At 32.2% G+C, this 24,059-nt stretch overlaps 2 protein-coding genes across 2 annotated transcripts in view; both read left to right on the top strand.

Moving 5' to 3' along the window:
• The window catches only part of LOC130445880 (uncharacterized), a 33,021-nt gene extending 23,509 nt beyond the window's left edge, over positions 1-9,512 (top strand). Inside the window, exons 3-4 of the mRNA XM_056781767.1 lie at positions 8,474-8,705; positions 8,800-9,512. Of these exons, the coding sequence (XP_056637745.1) occupies positions 8,474-8,705; positions 8,800-9,367 (800 nt within the window). The 3' untranslated portion in view covers positions 9,368-9,512. The remainder of the gene's footprint in view (positions 1-8,473; positions 8,706-8,799) is intronic.
• Positions 9,513-10,749: 1,237 nt separating this feature from the next.
• Positions 10,750-22,855, top strand: LOC130445103 (uncharacterized). Its single transcript, XM_056780614.1, has 6 exons — positions 10,750-10,828; positions 15,000-15,221; positions 16,586-16,753; positions 17,731-18,006; positions 18,496-18,748; positions 22,341-22,855. Exons 2-6 carry the CDS (start codon positions 15,146-15,148, stop codon positions 22,777-22,779), a joined length of 1,212 nt encoding a protein of 403 aa, XP_056636592.1. The 5' UTR covers positions 10,750-10,828; positions 15,000-15,145; the 3' UTR covers positions 22,780-22,855.
• The last annotated feature ends 1,204 nt before the right edge of the window (positions 22,856-24,059 follow it).

Here is a 24,059-nt window from a genome sequence, read left to right as displayed (position 1 = left end):
AGAAAGCTGTTGACAATTATTAGGACAAGAAAAACATCTTACTTAAGACACATCTTAAGCAGCGACAAATACTCTTCAATGTTTGCAAATAGAAATCTAAATCTTCACGTAGGAATAGGATTCATGTATGGTAAGTACTGATGTATGAGTGGAAACTTTGACCTCGAAAGCTCAAATGATGAAAAAACTTGAAGCTTTTGAGATATGGATCTATAGACACATCTTGAAGATACCCTGGACTGTCACAATCACCAACGACGAAGTACTAAGACGCATTGGTCGCAAAAGAAAGCTGTTGACAATTATTAGGACAAGAAAAGCATCTTACTTAAGACACATCTTAAGCAGCGACAAATACTCTTCAATGTTTGCAAATAGAAATCTAAATCTTCACGTCAGAATAGGATTCATGTATGGTAAGTACTGATGTATGAGTGGAAACTTTGACCTCGAAAGCTCAAATGATGAAAAAACTTGAAGCTTTTGAGATATGGATCTATAGACACATCTTGAAGATACCCTGGACTGTCACAATCACCAACGACGAAGTACTAAGACGCATTGGTCGCAAAAGAAAGCTGTTGACAATTATTAGGACAAGAAAAGCATCTTACTTAAGACACATCTTAAGCAGCGACAAATACTCTTCAATGTTTGCAAATAGAAATCTAAATCTTCAAGTCAGAATAGGATTCATGTATGGTAAGTACTGATGTATTAGTGGAAACTTTGACCTCGAAAGCTCAAATGATCAAAAAACTTGAAGCTTTTGAGATATGGATCTATAGACACATCTTGAAGATACCCTGGACTGTCACAATCACCAACGACGAAGTACTAAGACGCATTGGTCGCAAAAGAAAGCTGTTGACAATTATTAGGACAAGAAAAGCATCTTACTTAAGACACATCTTAAGCAGCGACAAATACTCTTCAATGTTTGCAAATAGAAATCTAAATCTTCACGTCAGAATAGGATTCATGTATGGTAAGTACTGATGTATGAGTGGAAACTTTGACCTCGAAAGCTCAAATGATGAAAAAACTTGAAGCTTTTGAGATATGGATCTATAGACACATCTTGAAGATACCATGGACTGTCACAATCACCAACGACGAAGTACTAAGACGCATTGGTCGCAAAAGAAAGCTGTTGACAATTATTAGGACAAGAAAAGCATCTTACTTAAGACACATCTTAAGCAGCGACAAATACTCTTCAATGTTTGCAAATAGAAATCTAAATCTTCACGTCAGAATAGGATTCATGTATGGTAAGTACTGATGTATGAGTGGAAACTTTGACCTCGAAAGCTCAAATGATCAAAAAACTTGAAGCTTTTGAGATATGGATCTATAGACACATCTTGAAGATACCATGGACTGTCACAATCACCAACGACGAAGTACTAAGACGCATTGGTCGCAAAAGAAAGCTGTTGACAATTATTAGGACAAGAAAAGCATCTTACTTAAGACACATCTTAAGCAGCGACAAATACTCTTCAATGTTTGCAAATAGAAATCTAAATCTTCACGTCAGAATAGGATTCATGTATGGTAAGTACTGATGTATGAGTGGAAACTTTGACCTCGAAAGCTCAAATGATGAAAAAACTTGAAGCTTTTGAGATATGGATCTATAGACACATCTTGAAGATACCCTGGACTGTCACAATCACCAACGACGAAGTACTAAGACGCATTGGTCGCAAAAGAAAGCTGTTGACAATTATTAGGACAAGAAAAGCATCTTACTTAAGACACATCTTAAGCAGCGACAAATACTCTTCAATGTTTGCAAATAGAAATCTAAATCTTCACGTCAGAATAGGATTCATGTATGGTAAGTACTGATGTATGAGTGGAAACTTTGACCTCGAAAGCTCAAATGATCAAAAAACTTGAAGCTTTTGAGATATGGATCTATAGACACATCTTGAAGATACCCTGGACTGTCACAATCACCAACGACGAAGTACTAAGACGCATTGGTCGCAAAAGAAAGCTGTTGACAATTATTAGGACAAGAAAAGCATCTTACTTAAGACACATCTTAAGCAGCGACAAATACTCTTCAATGTTTGCAAATAGAAATCTAAATCTTCACGTCAGAATAGGATTCATGTATGGTAAGTACTGATGTATGAGTGGAAACTTTGACCTCGAAAGCTCAAATGATGAAAAAACTTGAAGCTTTTGAGATATGGATCTATAGACACATCTTGAAGATACCCTGGACTGTCACAATCACCAACGACGAAGTACTAAGACGCATTGGTCGCAAAAGAAAGCTGTTGACAATTATTAGGACAAGAAAAGCATCTTACTTAAGACACATCTTAAGCAGCGACAAATACTCTTCAATGTTTGCAAATAGAAATCTAAATCTTCACGTCAGAATAGGATTCATGTATGGTAAGTACTGATGTATGAGTGGAAACTTTGACCTCGAAAGCTCAAATGATCAAAAAACTTGAAGCTTTTGAGATATGGATCTATAGACACATCTTGAAGATACCCTGGACTGTCACAATCACCAACGACGAAGTACTAAGACGCATTGGTCGCAAAAGAAAGCTGTTGACAATTATTAGGACAAGAAAAGCATCTTACTTAAGACACATCTTAAGCAGCGACAAATACTCTTCAATGTTTGCAAATAGAAATCTAAATCTTCACGTCAGAATAGGATTCATGTATGGTAAGTACTGATGTATGAGTGGAAACTTTGACCTCGAAAGCTCAAATGATGAAAAAACTTGAAGCTTTTGAGATATGGATCTATAGACACATCTTGAAGATACCCTGGACTGTCACAATCACCAACGACGAAGTACTAAGACGCATTGGTCGCAAAAGAAAGCTGTTGACAATTATTAGGACAAGAAAAGCATCTTACTTAAGACACATCTTAAGCAGCGACAAATACTCTTCAATGTTTGCAAATAGAAATCTAAATCTTCACGTCAGAATAGGATTCATGTATGGTAAGTACTGATGTATTAGTGGAAACTTTGACCTCGAAAGCTCAAATGATGAAAAAACTTGAAGCTTTTGAGATATGGATCTATAGACACATCTTCAAGATAACCTGGACTGACAGAATCACCAACGACGAAGTACTAAGACGCATCTGTCGCAAAAGAAAGCTGTTGACACAACGACAAATATCTACTGTTACAGAATATAGTGCAGGGTAGAGTAGAGGTAAAGAAAGGCATCGGCAGGAAGAAGAAATGCTGGCTCCGTAACACAGAAGAATGGACAAATCTCAGTTTCATGTTGCGAGGGACAGAGACTCATTTAAAAACGTGATCGCCAACCTTCAATGAGAAAACGCATGAGAGGAAGAAGAAGAAATCAAAATTTTCAGATATAGAAACAATACTTTTTATATGATTATGAAAAATCAATATAATATAAGAATTATTCTATGAAAATGTGACAGCTAACTAACTTTTAATTTCTTATTAACAAAATTCGTCCACAATTAGCTCTTCGTGCTCTTAAACCACTGCATTAATCACAATAAAATGAGTCAAAAACAGAATTTCCGTTTCTAGCTTTACTGAAATTTGCGAATAAAAAACTCAATTTCAATCACCACCTTTTGAGGATGACATCTCGGATGAGAAACTTGTTATAGGGAAAGAACCATCTTAATTTCAGTAATTACCCCCTGTATTTTGTCACATAAATTTAGAAACACCCAAATTGCAGTGTTTCCTAACAATTCATATCATAATAAATAATTATTAAAACAATTACGTCGGGAGAATAAAAATTAGTATTCGATTTTTCGTTATTACTTGTATTTTCTATTTTCACTGTATAAAACATCGCATTTCCTTATTTGTTTTTTCAGTATAAAGAAATTTTAAATATTTGTTACAACTACGATTCGAGAGAGTGAAACTTTTCCTTGACAACATCTTCCGTAACTTCATATTTTTCTTCAGTATTGACAAATCGTGATTGTGATTTATATGCATTGATTGAAATCATATTTACCCGGTTATAGAGATTACAAGAAAGTAACAGAAAATTATATCCAACATCCATTCTTCAATATTACGTAATAAACAATACTATGTAAAGAACAATCAAGAAAAATTTAAAAAAAAAAAGGTATTTACATATATTTTGACTTATTTAATTTCGTAACATGAAAAATACGCAAACTAGTTTTTGCGACATCTTAAAGATTGAAAATAATTTAATACTACAACGAATTGTATATGGTTGATTTATACGATTTGGCGAGACTGTTATGCACGAACGGATACAGTATTTCGTTTAATTATAGTATACAGTATGTCCAAAATAATCTATTATTTCTCAGTACATAGAAAAAATAATCTTTGAGAACATTATGGATGGATTATAATTAATTTTATAACAAAACTAACTAAATTTATGTGATTTATGTTATATGATTTCGAGAATTATTTATAATTTGAAGTTTTGGTAAAAAACACAGTGCTTATGATTTGTTTTTTTTTGGTAATTATACACTTTCACGGTCACCTAGTTTTTTGGCTCTAGAAAATCGAAAAATGGATGGATTTTAATGATCTTGGTCTCAAAATGTTCCATTTTACGGCGGATTTATAAAAAAAATTAGTAGAAATAGCTGGAATGAAAATTTCTCATAGTTTTACTGTTTTAAGTCGTAAAAAACGGTTTGGCAAAATAATCCTTTACAAAAAATTATCTCATTATCAGATAAAGTTCTTATATTTTTTTTGTATTCTACATAAATTAATAAACAATTTAAAAAAAATCCAAAAAGAATGAGTTTTTCAGTTTTTATAGCTTAAAATGAAATCGATGAAAAACAATCAATTTTCGTGAATAGTTTCGTACTATATTCTTCAATGTTAATAGTTTTTGGACCATTAAAAATCGAAAAATAGATAAATTTTATAATTTTGGTTAGGTTAAGTTAGGTTAGGTTAGGTTAGGTTAGGTTAGGTTAGGTTAGGTTAGGTTAGGTTAGGTTAGGTTAGGTTGTTTTGTATCACTGAATATTGTAAGTGCTTCAATTGTATTCAATTAACAATTGCTGCAACTCATTCAATTTATTATTAACAAAATCCCACAACTCACAATTATTCAAAAAAATTAACTTTTTTGAATTTTTTTTTTCAAAATATTCATTTTTTTATGTAAATTGCGAAAAAAAAATATACGAACTTGATTCCACGACGTCAGAAACAGTTACGAAGGATTATATGTAGAAAGTCATTTTTTTTTGCATTTAAAGTCATGAAACTGTAAAAAATATTTATTTTTTTTTTAATTTTCGTATTTTTTTTTATAAATCCGCCGTAAAATGGAACATTTTGAGACCAAGATCATTAAAATCCATCCATTTTTCGATTTTCTAGAGCCAAAAAACCAGGTGACCGCGAAAGTGTACAATTACCGTTTTTTTTGGTTGATCTAAAAATGTTATCAGTGATGTTTACTTTCCAGTAAGTATGTGGCCTGACCAAAAGATGACGGTAGTTGCTTGAAAAATCCACGAATCGGTAGTGGATGATCGTCCACGTCGTCGATCCATGAAAGTGCGCGAGCTACCAGACGGTACATCACATTTTAACTTTTAGACATGAGAAAGATGTGTGAAAGATTGGTGCCGCGTTTGCTTACAATGGAACAAAAACATCGTCGTGAAGAAGTTTGGCAACGTTTCACAGAAATAAAACCGTTTCATTACCACGGTTGAAAAGTGAAACCATAACTTTACACCCGAAAACAAAATAATAACCAAAACAATGGACTGAAAAGGGGAAACCGGCTCTAAAGAAAGCAAATACCGTTTCATCTGCAGACAAGGTCATGGCGTCGGTTTTTTGGGATAATTTTAATTGACTGAAAAAAAACTATCAACGGCGATTATTATGCAACATTTGAGCGAAGAAATAAAGCAAAAACGGCTGCAGAAAGTTAAGAAGAAAGTGCTGTTTCATCAAGATAATGCACCAGCTCACACATCTGTTATTGCAATGGCCAAAATTGATGAATTAAAGTTTGAATTGCTACCTCATGCACCCTATTCCCCAGATTCAGTTCCCTAGAACTTTCCCAGACTTAAAAAAATGTATTGGTGGTAAAAGCTTGACGATTCTTATTATAAAAAGGGTATCGAACTTATTGTACCTCGCTGGGAAAAGCTAAAAAGAAAATAAATATATTTTTTCCAAAATTTTTGGGTTTTTTGTGTTAGGCTGGGTACTTCTAGGGCCATTCTCATAATATCAATTTTTCAAACAAAATTATGGTGTATATGAGTATTATTATAAATAGTTTTTGCTTGTATGAACCTCGTACTACCACCAATTCTGGTGAGGACCATATAAAGTAATTGTTATCAGAACCATCTGCGCTACATCCTCATCAGGACCTTGTCTGGTTATCCTGACCCATACTTCACTAGGTTGCGGATTTATCTGATAAGGTTCTCACAAAAAATTTTAGTCGGGCTGATGCTGTTCATATTTTCAGGCCATATATCTGCATATTTATGGTAAAATGTAAATAACACCTCTCATTAGTAATGGTAAAACTTCTTCATATGAATTAGTAAAACAAACAATAGAGCGCCAATTATATTCTAAAGTATTTAAGCTCAAACGTATTTAACCATCTCTACGACATGCTCCAAAGATCCTAAAATCATTTTTGCCAGTAGATATTGCTCATCTGAAATGTGGTACTTGTTCTGCCGTCAGTACCCTGGACATTTTGGATCCACTGGGGAGGTTAGCCATCAAACCTCCTTTTGCAGCTTGACTCGAAAATTCGGTCCCATGTATTCCGATGTGAGATGGTTTCCGGATTAATTGTCTAATGGGATAGAGAGTTTAGAGTTTGTAGGATTGCAAATAATTCTCCTTTGTAGAGGCTAGCGAAAAATGGTGATGTTTAACAAATTATCAAATTGCAATATCAAATGGTAGAGGTAAAGGAAGCTGTTTTGTAAACTAATTAATCAATTAATTTCAAGTTTATTGTTTTGTTATCACTAGATCAAAATATTATAAATATACATCATTACAGTATGAAAATAGAAATTAGATTAGGTAAGATTCCATATAAAATAATTAGTGCGTGAAGCAGAAAAAGTACTATTTCAATTTGCAATTCAATAGATGATTCGATATAATTGTTAAAAATTACTCGAAATTAACAAGGTTGTTGGATTTAATCAGGGATGGATACAGTTAACTATTTACGAAACAATAAAAATATAAATTCTAAAGAATTAATATCTATCAGTATTTAATATGAAAAATCAAAAAAAGGGGGGTTCATTTTATTTTCAATCGACACAATTCAATTTAAAATTTGTAGAATGTTAAATGAGGAGTTGAAAAATTAGAAAATTTATTATTGAGTTGACCCAAATGTGCAAAATAAAAATCCTAAATACACGAATAAATATATAAATCATTTAGTTGTATGATACACGAAAATTTTATACTTAAATTATTTACAATAGGAAAATGTTTCCCGATGTCTTCAGCAATCTTATTTCTCAAACATGTTACATCTATAAAGTTGAGCTAAAAAATTTTACCCAGCCTTTTTGTTATAGGGTACTACATCTGACAAAATGTTCAAAAAATTATCTCCAAGAACAGGGTCGAAAGAATAAAAAATTTTACAGAAATCTCTTGTACAAATATGACGTCTAACAGTGCTTGAGAAGTAATGAGTTAAGATTTTGGCAAAATGTCGTTGCTAACAACACCTATAAATAAATGCGGACATGCGCTGTAGGCGACTGCGAAGGTTTCGCATTACACTCTCCGCCATTGTTGACCTTCAGGCGTCAGTCGGCGTTATGCTACAGCCACGTAAACATGTCCGCCATTATGCAATAAAAACTTGTCGTATAAATAACTATTATTCCGAATTTTAATTTCAATTTCCTATCTAACTAACGACGTTACTTCGTAGTGGTAGTGTTTATTCACCTGGTACATTGATTTTGTAATACTTTTGGGGAAAATATATGAAATTTTTAATACGCAACTTGGACAATGGAATATTTGATGTCTTTGTATGACATATGTCTCGGTTAACTATGACTTGTTCATTTCAAACATTTCGTTATTAAAATCAATACTTGGAGATAAATTCCTAAGAAATTAAATCAAAATTTAAATGAAAGCGCGCCCATTGTCCATACAAATCGAAATCAGTAGATATATCGAAATTAAAAAAGAATTAAAGTTTGTACATTCTTCTGTATATTCAATGTATTCGTTGCTGAAAAATGCAAAAGTCGATGTCAACAAAAATAAAGAAGAGCCGAAACAAATTGATCTAAACCCTATGCAGAATTCAGGGTAAAAACGATTTAATTTGAGTTTCAGATTGGGAATACCTCACCGTACGATTAGGTTCTTGAGATATTCTGATCCACTTGTGATATTATTGATAACTTTATTTGTTTCAGGTAATCCTGTTGTTAATATCAACGATAACGTCGACCAAAAAAGTAATGCAGAAGACGGTTCACTTTTCGTTAACACGGATAATAGACAGGCCAGTGAAAATACATTTTACCCCGCGTTTTCTCCATTTCAAAATCAACCGTTAGGTCATTCTAGACCTATCTTCTTCACTCAACAAGACACAGCATTTAGCCAAAGGACGCCTTTTCAAAATAATTTTGACAATTCGGGAAGGTAATTTTTATCTCATATTTGTCATTCCTGAAATTTTCTATCATTTAGGAAATTTCGAAGTAGAATGGATCACAAATATATTGAATTTTTACAGACACAGTGGATATAAAGACTCCTACATCTTCAACAACAACAACGCATCGCCAAAACCCGAACAAGAAAGCATCTTAGGATCTGGTAATTTCGGGGTCATAACTGGTGGAACTTTCTACAGCGAGAAGGACGAGAATTCAAAATACGGGAACTACGATTCGTTTTCCCACAACGGACACGGAAAACCTGCGTTTTATTTTACATCGCAATCCAAACCCCAACCGTATCAACAAGAACAGTTCGCTAATTTCAAAGACTTTGCTGACATCAATACCCAAAATGATAGGCAATATTCACAATATGTTGTTGCCTATGCTCCAAGAGAGAACGATACGATTGAGAGAGAAAATCGAGGAGAAGAAACAGTGGTTACAAAACCAATTCCAAAAAATATTATTGAAAGCCTAACTTTAATAGATTCGGAACATATAACTACAATACCAGAGAAAAAACTGTCAGCGTCAAAGAGGAAGCTTGCTCTACTTAAACCAGAAAAGAAGCATCTCATAAAAATTATAAAGAAAACCAAATCTAGAGAACTGGAAGAACCACTTCTGGCTTTAAGTTAATTGAAAACTGCTTAGTTTCGATGAAATTAAAAATTTACATTCTGATTTGCAGAATGATGTATATAATTCCTTGATGAATCGAAGTCAGCATAGAAAAATTGTGATTTTGATTTGATATTAGGATAAATCGTGTCAGATCTACCTCTCTTATTCGGTGTTTGTTGCAAAAAGACTGATATTAGTGTAGGATGAGATAGGTTGAAATGAACAGAGATATTTTATATCAATTCAACTTTTAGTTTTAACCCAAACCGATCAATCTATATTTATATTGTAATATAATAATAATAAAACACAAATAATGCCTTATTTTATTACATATATAACAGTGAATAAGTATCATTAATCTCAATATATTTGATGAAAGGTATAGAGCATTCTAACGACTGTACGAGTTTAGACGACGCCATCTTAAAGTTGTGTATTCATTTACATACCAAAAGTTGCGTTTCGAGTGTTCCATGTAGTGACAGTTGACAGTTCCGTACTGCAAAACACTTTCGGGACGCTCTGAAGTAGTAGACAACTACAATTTTGACAGTTGACAGTTTTACTTCGATGATTTTGCATAACCTTAAACTATTTGTTTTATCCGAAGTTTTGTCTAAATTAATGAATAACAATGAATGATGATGAAAAATAGTTAATAAATTAATATTGACATTGCAAATATCATTTAGTACATTATATATAAAATGTTTATAATTCTCTATTATTTATTTTCTTTCCTCAGTGTAATTGAAACAGTTTTGGATCTTACGCGTCGTCTAAAAAATGTTGTGTACAAATAACTATGTGGATTGGGGATTTATATGGGATCGAACCTCCACCGATATGGTTGTTTGAAATGTTAAAATACTTATTACGGATTGTGTAACAATGCGGATAACTTACAATGTGTAAATTTACATGAAACCTCTTACTTTTTAAGGTTGAAATATTTGTTACGATTATTGCGAAAATTATGACGAAATTTATATGTCCTCTGCTTATTCAGCTCTTTCTATTAAAAGAAAATTACTTTGAAAGGTGACTACGTTTGAGTGATTATATTAGAATCCGAAGGCTAAATCTAAAAATTAATAATTAATTATTAATCAAACAAAATCATATATTCATAAATAAAAGTTGTCAATGTCAGATAATATTGTGTTGAAGACTCAAATTAAGTCAAGACGTTGCCATCTATATAATAAAAGATATAAAATAATTGCACGCCACTGAGCTACAAATTATGTATCAACTTTATAATAAGAATTTGGTTCAGTGACATCTATTGCTGAATTATAAAGTTAACATAAAATTTATTATGGAAAAATCTGCAGTGGAAGAATTCTTTTTTACTTTTAGATACTTCTGATTACAGTTAAAAGATGGTGGTTGAGTCAACAAATAAATATTGTTAATATAATTTCGTTAAACGGTAATTTCCACATTATGTTTTATTTTTTGTTGATATCGGTAAGTTAAATAACTTTTTTCATCAATCTATAGCCTGATCTAACATTCAATAATGGTAATATTCATGTCAAATAACTTGTTATTTGTATTTATTGTTATACATCATGAAAAACTTGTTCAAAACATTTATGACTCCTAAGTAAATTATATATTTGTAATAATCAACTTACTTACGAGGAATGTCTGTGAAGGTCTTACAATGAATCAAATTGTTTAATAATGTCATACGTAAATAACAGTGATCTAAGTTTTAATTCTTCAAGAAATTAAAAGGAATCTGTAATGATCAAAAGTGGTGTAGATTTCTATCTTTAATTAGAACGTTCTAGTATATCTATCGTCTAAGAGATGACGCTGTAGTCTATATATTGAAGAAATTTATATCCATATGGTGAATGAATAATTTCAAGTCGATTAGACTTACACTAAAATACTTTTTTTTTGAAAATTTGGTCAATTGTTTTTATTATTTTTTAAATTAAAAATACTATAGTCAACATACAGAATCATATATTCAATAGACTCAATGTCACATTCTTTTTGAATTAAAATATTAATGAATAATTTATGTCGGAAAAGTAGTGGATTTTCATGTCATAAATTGTGCTTAAATTAGCTAAACAAATTAAAATATTAGAAAATTCAATCATTATACGTAATACGATACATATAAATTGATAATTGGAAATTCTAAAGACTATTTCAAAATATGAAGTGGAAGGAATGTCTGATTACTATGTTAATAGTTTATTGACTTACAAATAGATGTCTCTACACTCGTATTTAGTTTATTTATACAGTATAGATATGGGGACAGATATTTTCGAAGCAGTATTACATGTCGTAGTTAAAATATTAAATTAGTAACCGAATATCGAAAAATACCAATAATAATATTATTCAAGGGGACCATGTGCTAAGAGGATGTCCAAATATTTACTTGACTATGATTTATGCTATACAACAGTATCTGGGATCTAATTTTTTTGATAATACAAAGTTTATGCTAGGTTTCATTAGATACATTGTAATTTTAATGATTACTTTGAAATTTAAATATACATATAAGTATTCTGTCATAATCGAAATTATATAATTATCTATTAAAATGTCATTTGATTATGTTTTTGGTTTTTTTAATTTCATTTTCTAACATTGTTTTTTCGAAATTCCGTCACAAACACGCTGTAATTTTTTTGGATTAAAATATTTATTTGTTTACCTCATTTTGAGTTAATATCGGAAGCATACTTTAATTTCAATCGAAAATTTTCACGTCAAAAACAACTTTTCTACAAAAATAATAAAAGATTAATAATATTTTTGGAAAATAAAATCGACAAAATGAAGCCTTTAAACACGTGACATTAAACACCTCACGAAACGCTATGCTGTAGCTGTCATTTTCGTACAAACTTATTTTGAGGTTAGGGAATACAAAGTTTCAATAACTTTAACTTAATTAAGTCAAAACATGTTATGTGTGGTATATTATAGTAGATTTTGATAAATTTCTTTTACTATACATTTATAAATAGATACATCAAGTTTTGCTTGTTACTTACATCAAAATGGTCTTAAAAGAAATAATTTTCTTCAATTTCCTCGTATTTTTATTGTTTTTTGTTGTGTCTGGCGTTTTTATCGTTGTAGTTTTACATTGGGGCACTATACAGTATTTATAATACGAGGAATTCATTATTTATTAAAAAACACAATTGACTGTCATGAACAAACACAGCTGTTTCGCGAGGTGTGACGTCATTTAAGACGCCATGACAGGCCTTTGACGCGGTAAATTTCAAATTCATTTCTAAAAACTCAAAATACTAACGTAAAAAACGTATTTTTCTTAAAATAATATATTTTTGGGGCGAAATAGATGTTAAGCTATAGTTTTAAACTAATTTTGTCAACTAGCCTGTTATTGTATACAATTTTTAACTATTTTACATAAATATTGTACTGGATGTGGATAAAAAACAGAATCGCGCTCAGTGCGTAAGTATATTTTATGCATTCTCCACGGAAAATCAAGTTATTAAATACAAGTCACGTATCCGAGGATGTATTATTTATTTTGATGATTAATAAACTGGCGAAAATCTGGACCGTAGGCCGCTGTCATCATCGCGAGATCCTGTACGGTAGCCGGAACTCATCTCTATCACTCTCTACGTTTGCCCCTTTCTTCTCTCCAACATCGTCGAAAAGTGATCTAGTGCACTCTGGCTCTCATAACTTCATTCGACCCGATCATGGCTCTCTCGGGACTCTATGACAAATGTATCCTTCCGCCAACTTCAAATTAGTTCCGTAGTCCATGCGTAAGGAGTGACAGGAATAAAGCAAAGGCGATTGGAGAGAATTTTAGTTGTTTTTTTATTGTTCAACAGGGAACAGGCTATCAAATAACTATAGTTAATTAAAAAATACTGTCATAAGATCGTACTGTATCCTATATAAAAAAAATTAACATCAAATTTTATCTCAATTTAGGGCACGGGAATTGTTTGGGGTATTAAATTCCAAAGAATCTTCAAACTAAACCACGAAGAGGACGTCAGGACTATCCAATCATAATACCGTATCTAAAATAAACCGAATAATTTGATAAAAATGTAGTTTTGTGATGAATATTAGTTTAGTCAGAAATACTGAAAGTAGATTGTCAAAAAACGAAACACATACCGGACTGAATCTCGTTTGAAGAAAAATGAGCAAAATAAAAATGATTACATAATACATTCGACGTGTTCGTATACACAACAGAAATTTTACGACAGTAAGAAGGTGTGCGAATCTCTCATATTTTGTAGTCTCTCAAATGAGAGAGACAGCCCAGCCCGCCCGCAGTAAACTTATAAATCGCATTTTATAGCTTTATAGCTTTCCTCGCGGAAGCTAAATCGAGTGTAGCAACCCTTGTGTTTAACAAAGATATTCAAATCAGTTTTATATACTCGGGTAGTCTTGTTTGCATTTAGTATTCATCATTGTTCCGGAAATTTAGGTCAAACCGATTTTTGAATTTCTTTTCACGCACAGAGATGGATTAAGACAAAAATTAATCGTTATATATATTTTGAAAATATCCAAATAGCTTGAAATCCAAAACATTAATAAACAAGAGAAGAAAGATTTCTTCTAATTAATTATTATGGTGCTATTTACATTGGACAAACATCCCAATGCATACGAATTAGATTGAAAAGACAACAATGGGGATTGGGATTTGGATTGTCAAAGTCAAATGATTTTTTGATGTTGTCGAAACTTAAAACACTTGTTTTATAAGATCAGTGTACTTCATATGTCGTTATTTTAGCTTTTCCTATTCGTTTTTTTCCCGCAAACATGATATATTGACTTAAATACGGATTAGTTAAATACCAATGACAGAATAAAATCGTTTTTTTATTCGGCTGAAATCACGAGAGTCTTAAGAAAATAATTGCGAAAGTCAGAAAAAAATACACACTTTTTTCTTCCTTATTCGACCAATATGTCCCTTCTACATCTCGCTCCGACGAACGAGATGATTTTTACAAGGGAATAGCAACGGAGATGATTTTTGCTGGGTCGAGGCCCATGGGATTCTCAAACCCCTAGGCTGGACCCCTTTCGGACGCCACCATCCCTCGCTTTATCTCGGCCAGTGGCGGATGGAAGAATTAATAATTTTTAATGGGATTTCGCTGGGTGATGGGGTTTTATTATCTTTGTCGATGTACGTCGCGTTGAAGTTACGAAACAAAGGAATTGAATCGAAGAAATTTCAACGCTGTTCGTATTATATTCAATACAATAAAATGCAAAATATTAATTTGTTAAAAACATGGACTAACACGGAGGTTGTAGTTTTCGCAAAACGGACGAAATTTCATTGTTTATTGTACACAATATGAAGTACTGTTTGGTGAAATCATTTTCTAAAAAAATATTGTTTCTCTATTAGTTATAATCACGATTAACGTTTGCTTACATTGTGATAAAACGATAAATTTCAATGCATTACAATTAGAAACACACAAAGAATATTTTATTAACGTAAAATGATAAAACGGGCATGATCTACGATAACTATAATTTTCTTTGTTTATCAACTTGAATCACCTGCTAATAATAAATTATGCTGCTAATGAGATAGTAAATTAACTTTTTATTTCAGTCCAATTAATCAACCGTTCAAATTAATTAATACGCAACCTGATTTGGTTTTGGTACAGATAACATATAGGAAATACGGTATTTTATCAATTTTTTGGTTACTGAACTATAAATTTTTGTAATATTTTCATCAGTAGAAGAAGCAACATGATGCCAAATCGACGTATTTTGTTATTATTTGTTATACAAATTATCGGTGTTGTATACGGTAAAGCTGGAACAGGTAAGCGTCGTGCAAAATATAATAAACACTCGTTTCTATTTAGTAATGTATCTATAAGATGTTATAAGTAGATTATAAATATTTAGAAGTCAAAGGTAAATAGACAATATTTCTTTTAGTACATACAAAAAAAGTTATAAAAGTGATATTTATAAAATAAGTTGTGAAAATATTATAAATCTTTATAATCTACATTTCTGATGTTTTAATTAATCTTTTAACATCAAATTAAAAGAATAGTAACCTTGTTTTATATATATTTATGCTAAATCCAATCTATGTATATCAGAATTGGTTATTAATATACAGTACTGGTCAAAAATTTTTGACCAGTACCAACTATGTAGTTTGCTTGATTGATTGATTCATCTTTTGCTTTTATTATTTCAGTCCACAATTTAACATGCTCTGTAACAATTTTGACAAATAATTATCCTGTATTTTGTCTATCCTAAAGATACCCTGGACTGACAGAATCGCCAACGATGAACTACTAAGACGCATTGGTCTCAAATGAAAGCTGTTGACAATTATTAAGATAAGAAAAAAATCTTACGTAACGACAAATACCTACTGCTACAGAAAATGATGTAGGAAGGTGTAGAGAGAAAGAAAGGCATCGGTAGGAAGAAGAAATCCTGGCTCTTGGACATAAGAAAATGGACAAATCTCAGCTACGAAGAATTGTTTCATATTGCGAGGGACAGAGACGTATTTAAAAACGTGGTCGCTAACCTTCGATGAGAAGGCCGCATTAGAAAAAGAAGAAGATTTGGTCTATTTTCAGGATATCCCCAAAGAAATGTAGTAGATTCAGGACACTGATTTCCCCGTCCAAGTTGTCCCACAACTCAATCGGGTTGAGGTCGGGCGATAGCCAAATTATTAGTCTCAGTACATTCTTAGTTTCCAGTTCTTTCAGATTTAATAAATGCTTGGGATCGTTGTTATGGAGGAAGATGAATTTGTCCTCTAATACCTTTCAAAAGCCTCTCTTCAATTTTTCCAAAACATACCGAAACTATCACCGAGTTTCCGCTGTGTTTCACACTTAAACATGGATCTAACATTTGTTTTTCTTTTGACCTGCACACAAACTTCCTCTTTGACCACAAACTTTGACTTATGTTTTTTAACCCACTGCAACCTCTTGATTTTCTTTTGTACTCAAAGGAAGATTCTCAGAGTCATTGATCTGAGCTGCTATCTTTGGGCCCGTGGTTTCAGGTTTATATAAAAACAAAGTTATTATTTCTAAATTTAATCGGTGTATTATGGGCGAAAACATTTGACCGATAGTGTAAATAATTTTGTTGTAATCTCAAGATGATTGGAGAACTTAAAAGCTGTCGTATATTTTGTAGGATGTACGATAAACGTATTGAATAATACAAATGAAAAGTATTTTCCAGTGATGCTCAATAATAGATCTTCTGAATTCACTTTCATAATTCCAAATCATGGTCGAATTCCTCTGAAAACTGGAGATGGAATAACGTTTCTTTGTCCGGTGAAAAATTATTTAATACCAAGTAAGTAAACTGAAAAGTCTTATCTGTTTGGGATACAAGTGACAGAATACCATATCCTTGAAGGTATCAAAGATTGAAAAGAGAGAAGTAGAAGCCAATATAGAAATTTGTAAAGTTAGTCGTGTCCTGTATAAGTTCTGAATAAATCATAAAATCGATAAAATGAGCAAAAAATCGTAATACAATCACCATAATCCTTTAATATCTAAGTGAAATTAAGATATTTTGTTGTATGTAAAAAATCTATTTATTTTTCATTAGGAATTTGTTTAGAATATTTTTTCATGATTCTTCTACGTGCATTTACTTAGTAAACAAACAAAAAGTTCATAATTATATTTCATCCACTTTCCATTTCTTTATATTGTTCGAACAAGTTTGAAAAATGGTTCCCTAGGCCGGCCCTGTCCAGCTGTTATAGAATTTTCAATAATTCGGTGAATTCGCGCGGTGTCTTTAAATTTTTTTGTAAATGGTGGAGGCACAGTTGATGAACTTTTTTATTATAGTGTGTAAATAAATTAAGGACGTAAGAGACGAAAAATTTAACTCAAAAAATCAAAAATTAAACGAGAAAGGCCGCTATTCTAATATCGTATAAGATTGGAATTATAAACAAACATTTATTTATCGAATCGATTAACCTGATACAAATTTAGAATAAATAACAAGACAAACAATGCAGACAAAGCAAATACTAGTTTATGGCGAGCAGTTACCACAAATAGTCCTTGAAAACAACTATTTATTGTTTATATACTAATAATTTATCTGAAAACTACATTAAACGAAGAATATTGTTTTTTTATAGTCTCATGTTTGAAATTGTTCAAAGAAAATCAAAATATTTAAATGGTTGACATGATAATTGTTAATTCTGAGTTTACATACACGTCATGGTTTATTCAATTTAAAGAATAATATAATAGAATAATCATTGTCCAAATTCACTTTTTTATTGTAAATTGTTATTCCAGCTCAATCAAATTTCACTTACGCCACATGCGTTCAAAACACAACTTTGAAAATATTCAGAAAAAATTATAATTTCGACGAAATATTGTGCGCCAAAACAGTTCACGGCGATGTACAAAAAACTAATAAAAGTTGCGGCGACGGATACGGGAAAATTATAAATATCGGTTATAGAGTCACTCAAAAATATTTCAAACAATTAATTTTGGTTTGCTATGACGATAAGGAAGGAAAAACTTTATATACACAACATATCGTCCATGGTGAAGAAATAGCAAGTAAGTATTCAATTTTATTATAAATAAACGTTTATAACAGTAATTATTTACATTAAATTTGTTTAAACTATTCGCATTCTACATCACTAGTAAGTAAGTATGTTTTTATAGCAACTTTAACGAGAATTTGCAGTTTGGATCTTTAGCAATATCGAAAGTTGTTACTGGAGATGAAAGTTGGCACTAGATATGACACTCTTAAAAAGGACGTCAATCAAAGTCTCTTTCGACAGCTTTTTGCTTGTTTACTACTGATTTCCGTTTCAGTTGTAGACGTCTGTTGATGTTGATGAACTTTCTGGAACATCTTTCTATTATATTTCCATGTTTTAGCGTGTTAATTATTTATTTGTTTCATAATTATCATCTCCTTAGCTTTTCTATGATATTTTCTCTCCTGAGTGTAAAATAATAGGTATTATGAAATATTTATGCTTCAATATTAAAAAAGTTCCATTATTTTGTTATTTATATACTTTTATTTTCCAGATAAATCAGATTTCAAAGAACGGCTTCCGTTTTCTGTAGACGGTTTGCCAGCCGATGTACCTGCTAACGTAGCTTACAAAAAAGCTTATCAAAAATCGAAGTTCAGTAGTTTATTAGGTAGTTCTCGTCAAGCCGAACGTTTTGTAAATAAAAAATCTTTCCTAGCTCGTGGTCATCTTTCACCTGACGCTGATTTCCTATTCGCAAGCTCTCAACTCACAACTTACTTTTATATCAATACTTGTCCGCAGTGGTAAGTGAAGTAAATGTTTATCATTGTCATTTATTTATATTTTAATTAAATTATGTTTATTGGGAATATTTTCGATAGGATATACTATAAATACAAACTCTACTTCCGGAATTGATTATAAAATTAAAATGTATGAGATATTTATTTCGAATTGAATGTGATATTTGAACCAACAACAAATCTACATTAAGTGAAATTTTATATTGAATTGAATTATTGCAAACAGTCCGTAAAGAAACCCAAAATCAAGACCGAAATAGATCAAACATTCAACTTTGTTACCTGTTATTTAAAACAACCAAATTTCTATAAAAAGAAACCTAAAACTATAAAGTATACTATATAAACTATATTCTTTCTATAAAATGATTACTTTCTTACTTCTTCAGAGACCCCGTCTCTCCATCTTAGCCTTGGCCACACATTTTACTACTTGTAACTCTATATAGTTGACAACTACAAGATTTTGATCCTCAAAAGGAAGCAATCAGGACCAAAACTCAAGCTTAAGAAATCACAACTTAGTCTCGAAAAGAAATTACTTGTATTTACAGTCAAATTTGAACCAATTTGGTATTATGGTATCAATACTGGAGCACTGCTAGTAGCTCCAACATTGATATCATCCAGAAGTATCAAAAGGATTCATAAAAACATACATAGTGCAATAACATCCAAATAAATTAGGAGGAAACCTCCAGAAGAGACAAGACGGCTGAAGCAGATCAAACCATCCAAAGTTGGTTAGGAAAATGACGTATGAAAACTAATGATTGGGTAACTCTATATAGTTAACAACTACAAGATTTTGATCCTCAAAAGGAAGCAATCAGGACCAAAACTCAAGCTTAAGAAATCACAACTTAGTCTCGAAAAGAAATTACTTGTATTTACAGTCAAATTTGAACCAATTTGGTATTATGGTATCAATACTGGAGCACTGCTAGTAGCTCCAACATTGATATCATCCAGAAGTATCAAAAGGATTCATAAAAACATACATAGTGCAATAACATCCAAATAAATTAGGAGGAAACCTCCAGAAGAGACAAGACGGCTGGAGCAGATCAAACCATCCAAAGTTGGTTAGGAAAATGGCGTATGAAAACTAATGATTGGGTAACTCTATATAGTTGACAACTATAAGATTCTGATCCTGAGTATGCATAAAGATAGAAGACTATCCGGGAAAAAACAAATCTTCTTCAAAAGGAAGCAATCTGGACCAAAACTCAAACTCAAAAAATCACAACTTAGTTTCGTAAACAAATTACTTGCATTTAGTCAATTTGGTATTATGGTATCAATACTGGGGCACTGCTAGTAGCTTCAACATTGATATATCATCCAGAGGTATCAAAACAAGATGCTACAACATCCAAATAAATTAGGAGGAAACCTCCAGAAGAGACAAGACGGCTGAAGCAGATCAAACCATCCAAAGTTGGTTGGGAAAATGACGTATGAAAACTAATGATAGGGTAACAACTCCAAGATTCTGATCCTGAGTATGCATATAGATAGAAGACTAAACTAGAAAAAACAAATCTTCTTCAAAAGGAAGTAATCTGGACCAAAACTCAAGCTTAAGAAATCACAACTTAGCCTCGAAAAGAAATTACTTGTATTTACAGTCAAATTTGAACCAATTTGGTAATATGGTATCAATACTGGAGCACTGCTAGTAGCTCCAACATTGTTATCATCCAGAAGTATCAAAAGAATTCATAAAAACATATATAGTGCAATAACATCCAAATAAATTAAGAGGAAACCTCCAGAAGAGACAAGACGGCTGAAGCAGATCAAACCATCCAAAGTTGGTTGGGAAAATGACGTATGAAAACTAATGATAGGGTAACAACTCCAAGATTCTGATCCTGAGTATGCATATAGATAGAAGACTAAACTGGAAAAAACAAATCTTCTTCAAAAGGAAGTAATCTGGACCAAAACTCAAGCTTAAGAAATCACAACTTAGTTTCGAAAAGAAATTACTTGTATTTACAGTCAAATTTGAACCAATTTGGTATTATGGTATCAATACTGGAGCACTGCTAGTAGCTCCAATATTGATATCATCCAGAAGTATCAAAAGGATTCATAAAAACATACATAGTGCAATAACATCCAAATAAATTAGGAGGAAACCTCCAGAAGAGACAAGACGGCTGAAGCAGATCAAACCATCCAAATTGGAAAATGACGTATGAAAACTAATGATTGGGTAACTCTATATAGTTGACAACTATAAGATTCTGATCCTGAGTATGCATAAAGATAGAAGACTATCCGGGAAAAAACAAATCTTCTTCAAAAGGAAGCAATCTGGACCAAAACTCAAACTCAAAAAATCACAACTTAGTTTCGTAAACAAATTACTTGCATTTAGTCAATTTGGTATTATGGTATCAATACTGGGGCACTGCTAGTAGCTTCAACATTGATATATCATCCAGAGGTATCAAAACAAGATGCTACAACATCCAAATAAATTAGGAGGAAACCTCCAGAAGAGACAAGACGGCTGAAGCAGATCAAACCATCCAAAGTTGGTTAGGAAAATGACGTATGAAAACTAATGATTGGGTAACTCTATATAGTTGACAACTATAAGATTCTGATCCTGAGTATGCATAAAGATAGAAGACTATCCGGGAAAAAACAAATCTTCTTCAAAAGGAAGCAATCTGGACCAAAACTCAAACTCAAAAAATCACAACTTAGTTTCGTAAACAAATTACTTGCATTTAGTCAATTTGGTATTATGGTATCAATACTGGGGCACTGCTAGTAGCTTCAACATTGATATATCATCCAGAGGTATCAAAACAAGATGCTACAACATCCAAATAAATTAAGAGGAAACCGCGGGACGGCTGAAGCAGTTCAAACCATCCGACCTTCTCACCAGGCTTTAATCAGACTGATGGGTATTTTAAATCGATTGAAAATATTTGTTTGCAGTCTAAAGGAGAAGAGGAATATGCAGTTGGTTAACTCACTTATGTAAAAATGTTAATCTCTAGTCATTATGGTCACTTAGACATATTGTGTGATTAACGATTAACTATAAGAAAGAACCGCGCTTATCCGACGAGATTGAAGTGAAAGAAAGCGTGGTAATTGTCTCTTCTAAAGAAATAATACTTTTATGAGCCTAATTGCTTTTAGTCAATGGAGAATCCTCTCCCCAACTGTAGGATCTTCCGAGCCTCAATGTATTGGAATCAAAGCTCTTCCGCTAGGTTAAATCCAAGCTTGGCCATGTCGTCGGCTTGAGTCCCCTATGTCGAGTGACTCATAGCAGCTCCACCTCTCTTTGCAGCACTATAGAATCAGCTTTGAGTTTACCTCGTTTACTCATATATATTCCTGCTTATCTTTCTTAGAGATTCCTTCCTTCTGGGAAGATTGACCTCGTATTTCCTGTCAATTGAGATCGACCCGTGCAATATTGACAGTTTAACCCCTGACGATTTTGGTTTGTGTAGAATATTCAAGCCAAAGTTTTGTATTAAGGTTTGAGGAATAAAAATTAAAGAAATTCGCAGCTTTTTTTTTATTTTTGATTTGATAACAAAATTTTTAGGCAAAGTATAAATGCTGGTAATTGGCTGCACGTCGAGATGTCTATCAGAAAAGCAGCAGAAAAATATAATACTAAATTCACAATAATCACCGGAACCCATGACGTCCTTGAACTACCGGACGTGAACGACAACTCAATTGAAATATACTTGGTGTCGAATAAAAAACTACCAGTACCGAAATTTGTTTGGAAAGTGGCCTTGAACGAAGATACGGGAAAAGGAATCGTTTTTGTTTCCATAAACGATCCGTTTATTGAGAAAGTTACCAAAGATGATTTACTTTGCACAAATATCTGCGACAATTATGGATGGGGTACGAAATCTTTGGATAATATATCAAGGGGTTATACGTATTGTTGCGACGTGAATGAACTTAGTGGGGTTATTAAAACTATGCCCTCAATCCAAGTAAATGGAATTTTAAATTCTAGCCCATAGTGTATTGTAATTAGAGATATTATATTGAGTATCAAAATATACATAACCACGTAAAATATAATCTAATAAAATATAATTTTGTTTATTATTTATTCCTAAACATCCCATGAATTTTGAGTTTATGTTGGTATAGCTCAAACACCTTCTGACTGATATTAAAAATCGCATCATCCAATCAAATCAACGTGTTGAACATGCTGAAAGTCTTCTACAATATTGTTTATGGTCCATAATTAAGTGGATTAAGCGCAACTGTTTTGTAATTTTTATTGATTAGGTTTTCTTTCAAGGAAACTGCTTCAAATCACAATAGGTGGAGTTCATGTGAATTCTAGAGGTTGACTGGAAAATGGCTGAAGATTCTCAATAGGGTGGTTGGAGTATAAACCGGAAAAAATCAGTAGATGTTAGACTAGAAGCATGGGAAACTTCCGGAAGTGCGTATTCTCGCTTTTTAGTATACTCATAGCCATGAGCAAGATGGATCTACCAGTGTTGAGCAACGCACCGTTTTTTGGTCAATTATAATCGAAAATTACCTGGTGTTCGCTTTCCTAAGAGGCTGAAAAGTGGTAACAAACTTAAGCGGCGCCCTAGAACGAATGTCGCCGATGAAAACGTCAGCGCTGTAGAAAGAAGACAGACGCAGAACTGTACGCGATTTGGCTGAAGGATTGGACATAAGCGTGCATAGTATTGAGCAAATTACTTATTAAAGGTTCGATTAATGAATAATTTGCTTCGCATGTGGAGTTTGGACGCGTCCTGCAACGATATGAAGTGGAAGGTAAAGACTCATTGCTCCAAATAATGATCACAAACTAGAATTGGGTACACTACTATATTTAGACGTTACACTGTGAGCGGAGAAGGTGTTTTGAGACATGAGATAAGTAATTGCGGTTGATTTTCTCACTAAATAACGAGCTGTAAAAACAAAGTAGAACGAATTGGTTTGGAGGAAATTTTGACGAAAAAGTCAGGTGGCAAAAGTAGGGTAGAATCTGACGAAGACTTTCTAGAAAAACTGTAAAAAATATCACCTCTGTAACTTAATAATAATTTTTTTTTATATCAAATACCGGTTAATATTCGAACCATCCTCGTAGGGTTGAATAAAAACCCAACAATTATAATTATGTAAAGCATTATTTCATCATAATTCACGACTTAACTTACATAATAATATATCACTCATTATTTTTTAAATAGTTTAAACGTCTTGCCTGTTTTTCGAATTTTATTATTATTAAGAATTAAAACACCAATAGATACGCCTT

This window comes from Diorhabda sublineata, chromosome 6 (assembly GCF_026230105.1).
Source record: "Diorhabda sublineata isolate icDioSubl1.1 chromosome 6, icDioSubl1.1, whole genome shotgun sequence".
In the NCBI taxonomy this organism is placed as follows: Eukaryota; Metazoa; Arthropoda; class Insecta; order Coleoptera; family Chrysomelidae; genus Diorhabda; species Diorhabda sublineata.
Note: the sequence above shows the minus strand (reverse complement) of the source record. Positions and strands in the feature narration are given on the sequence as shown.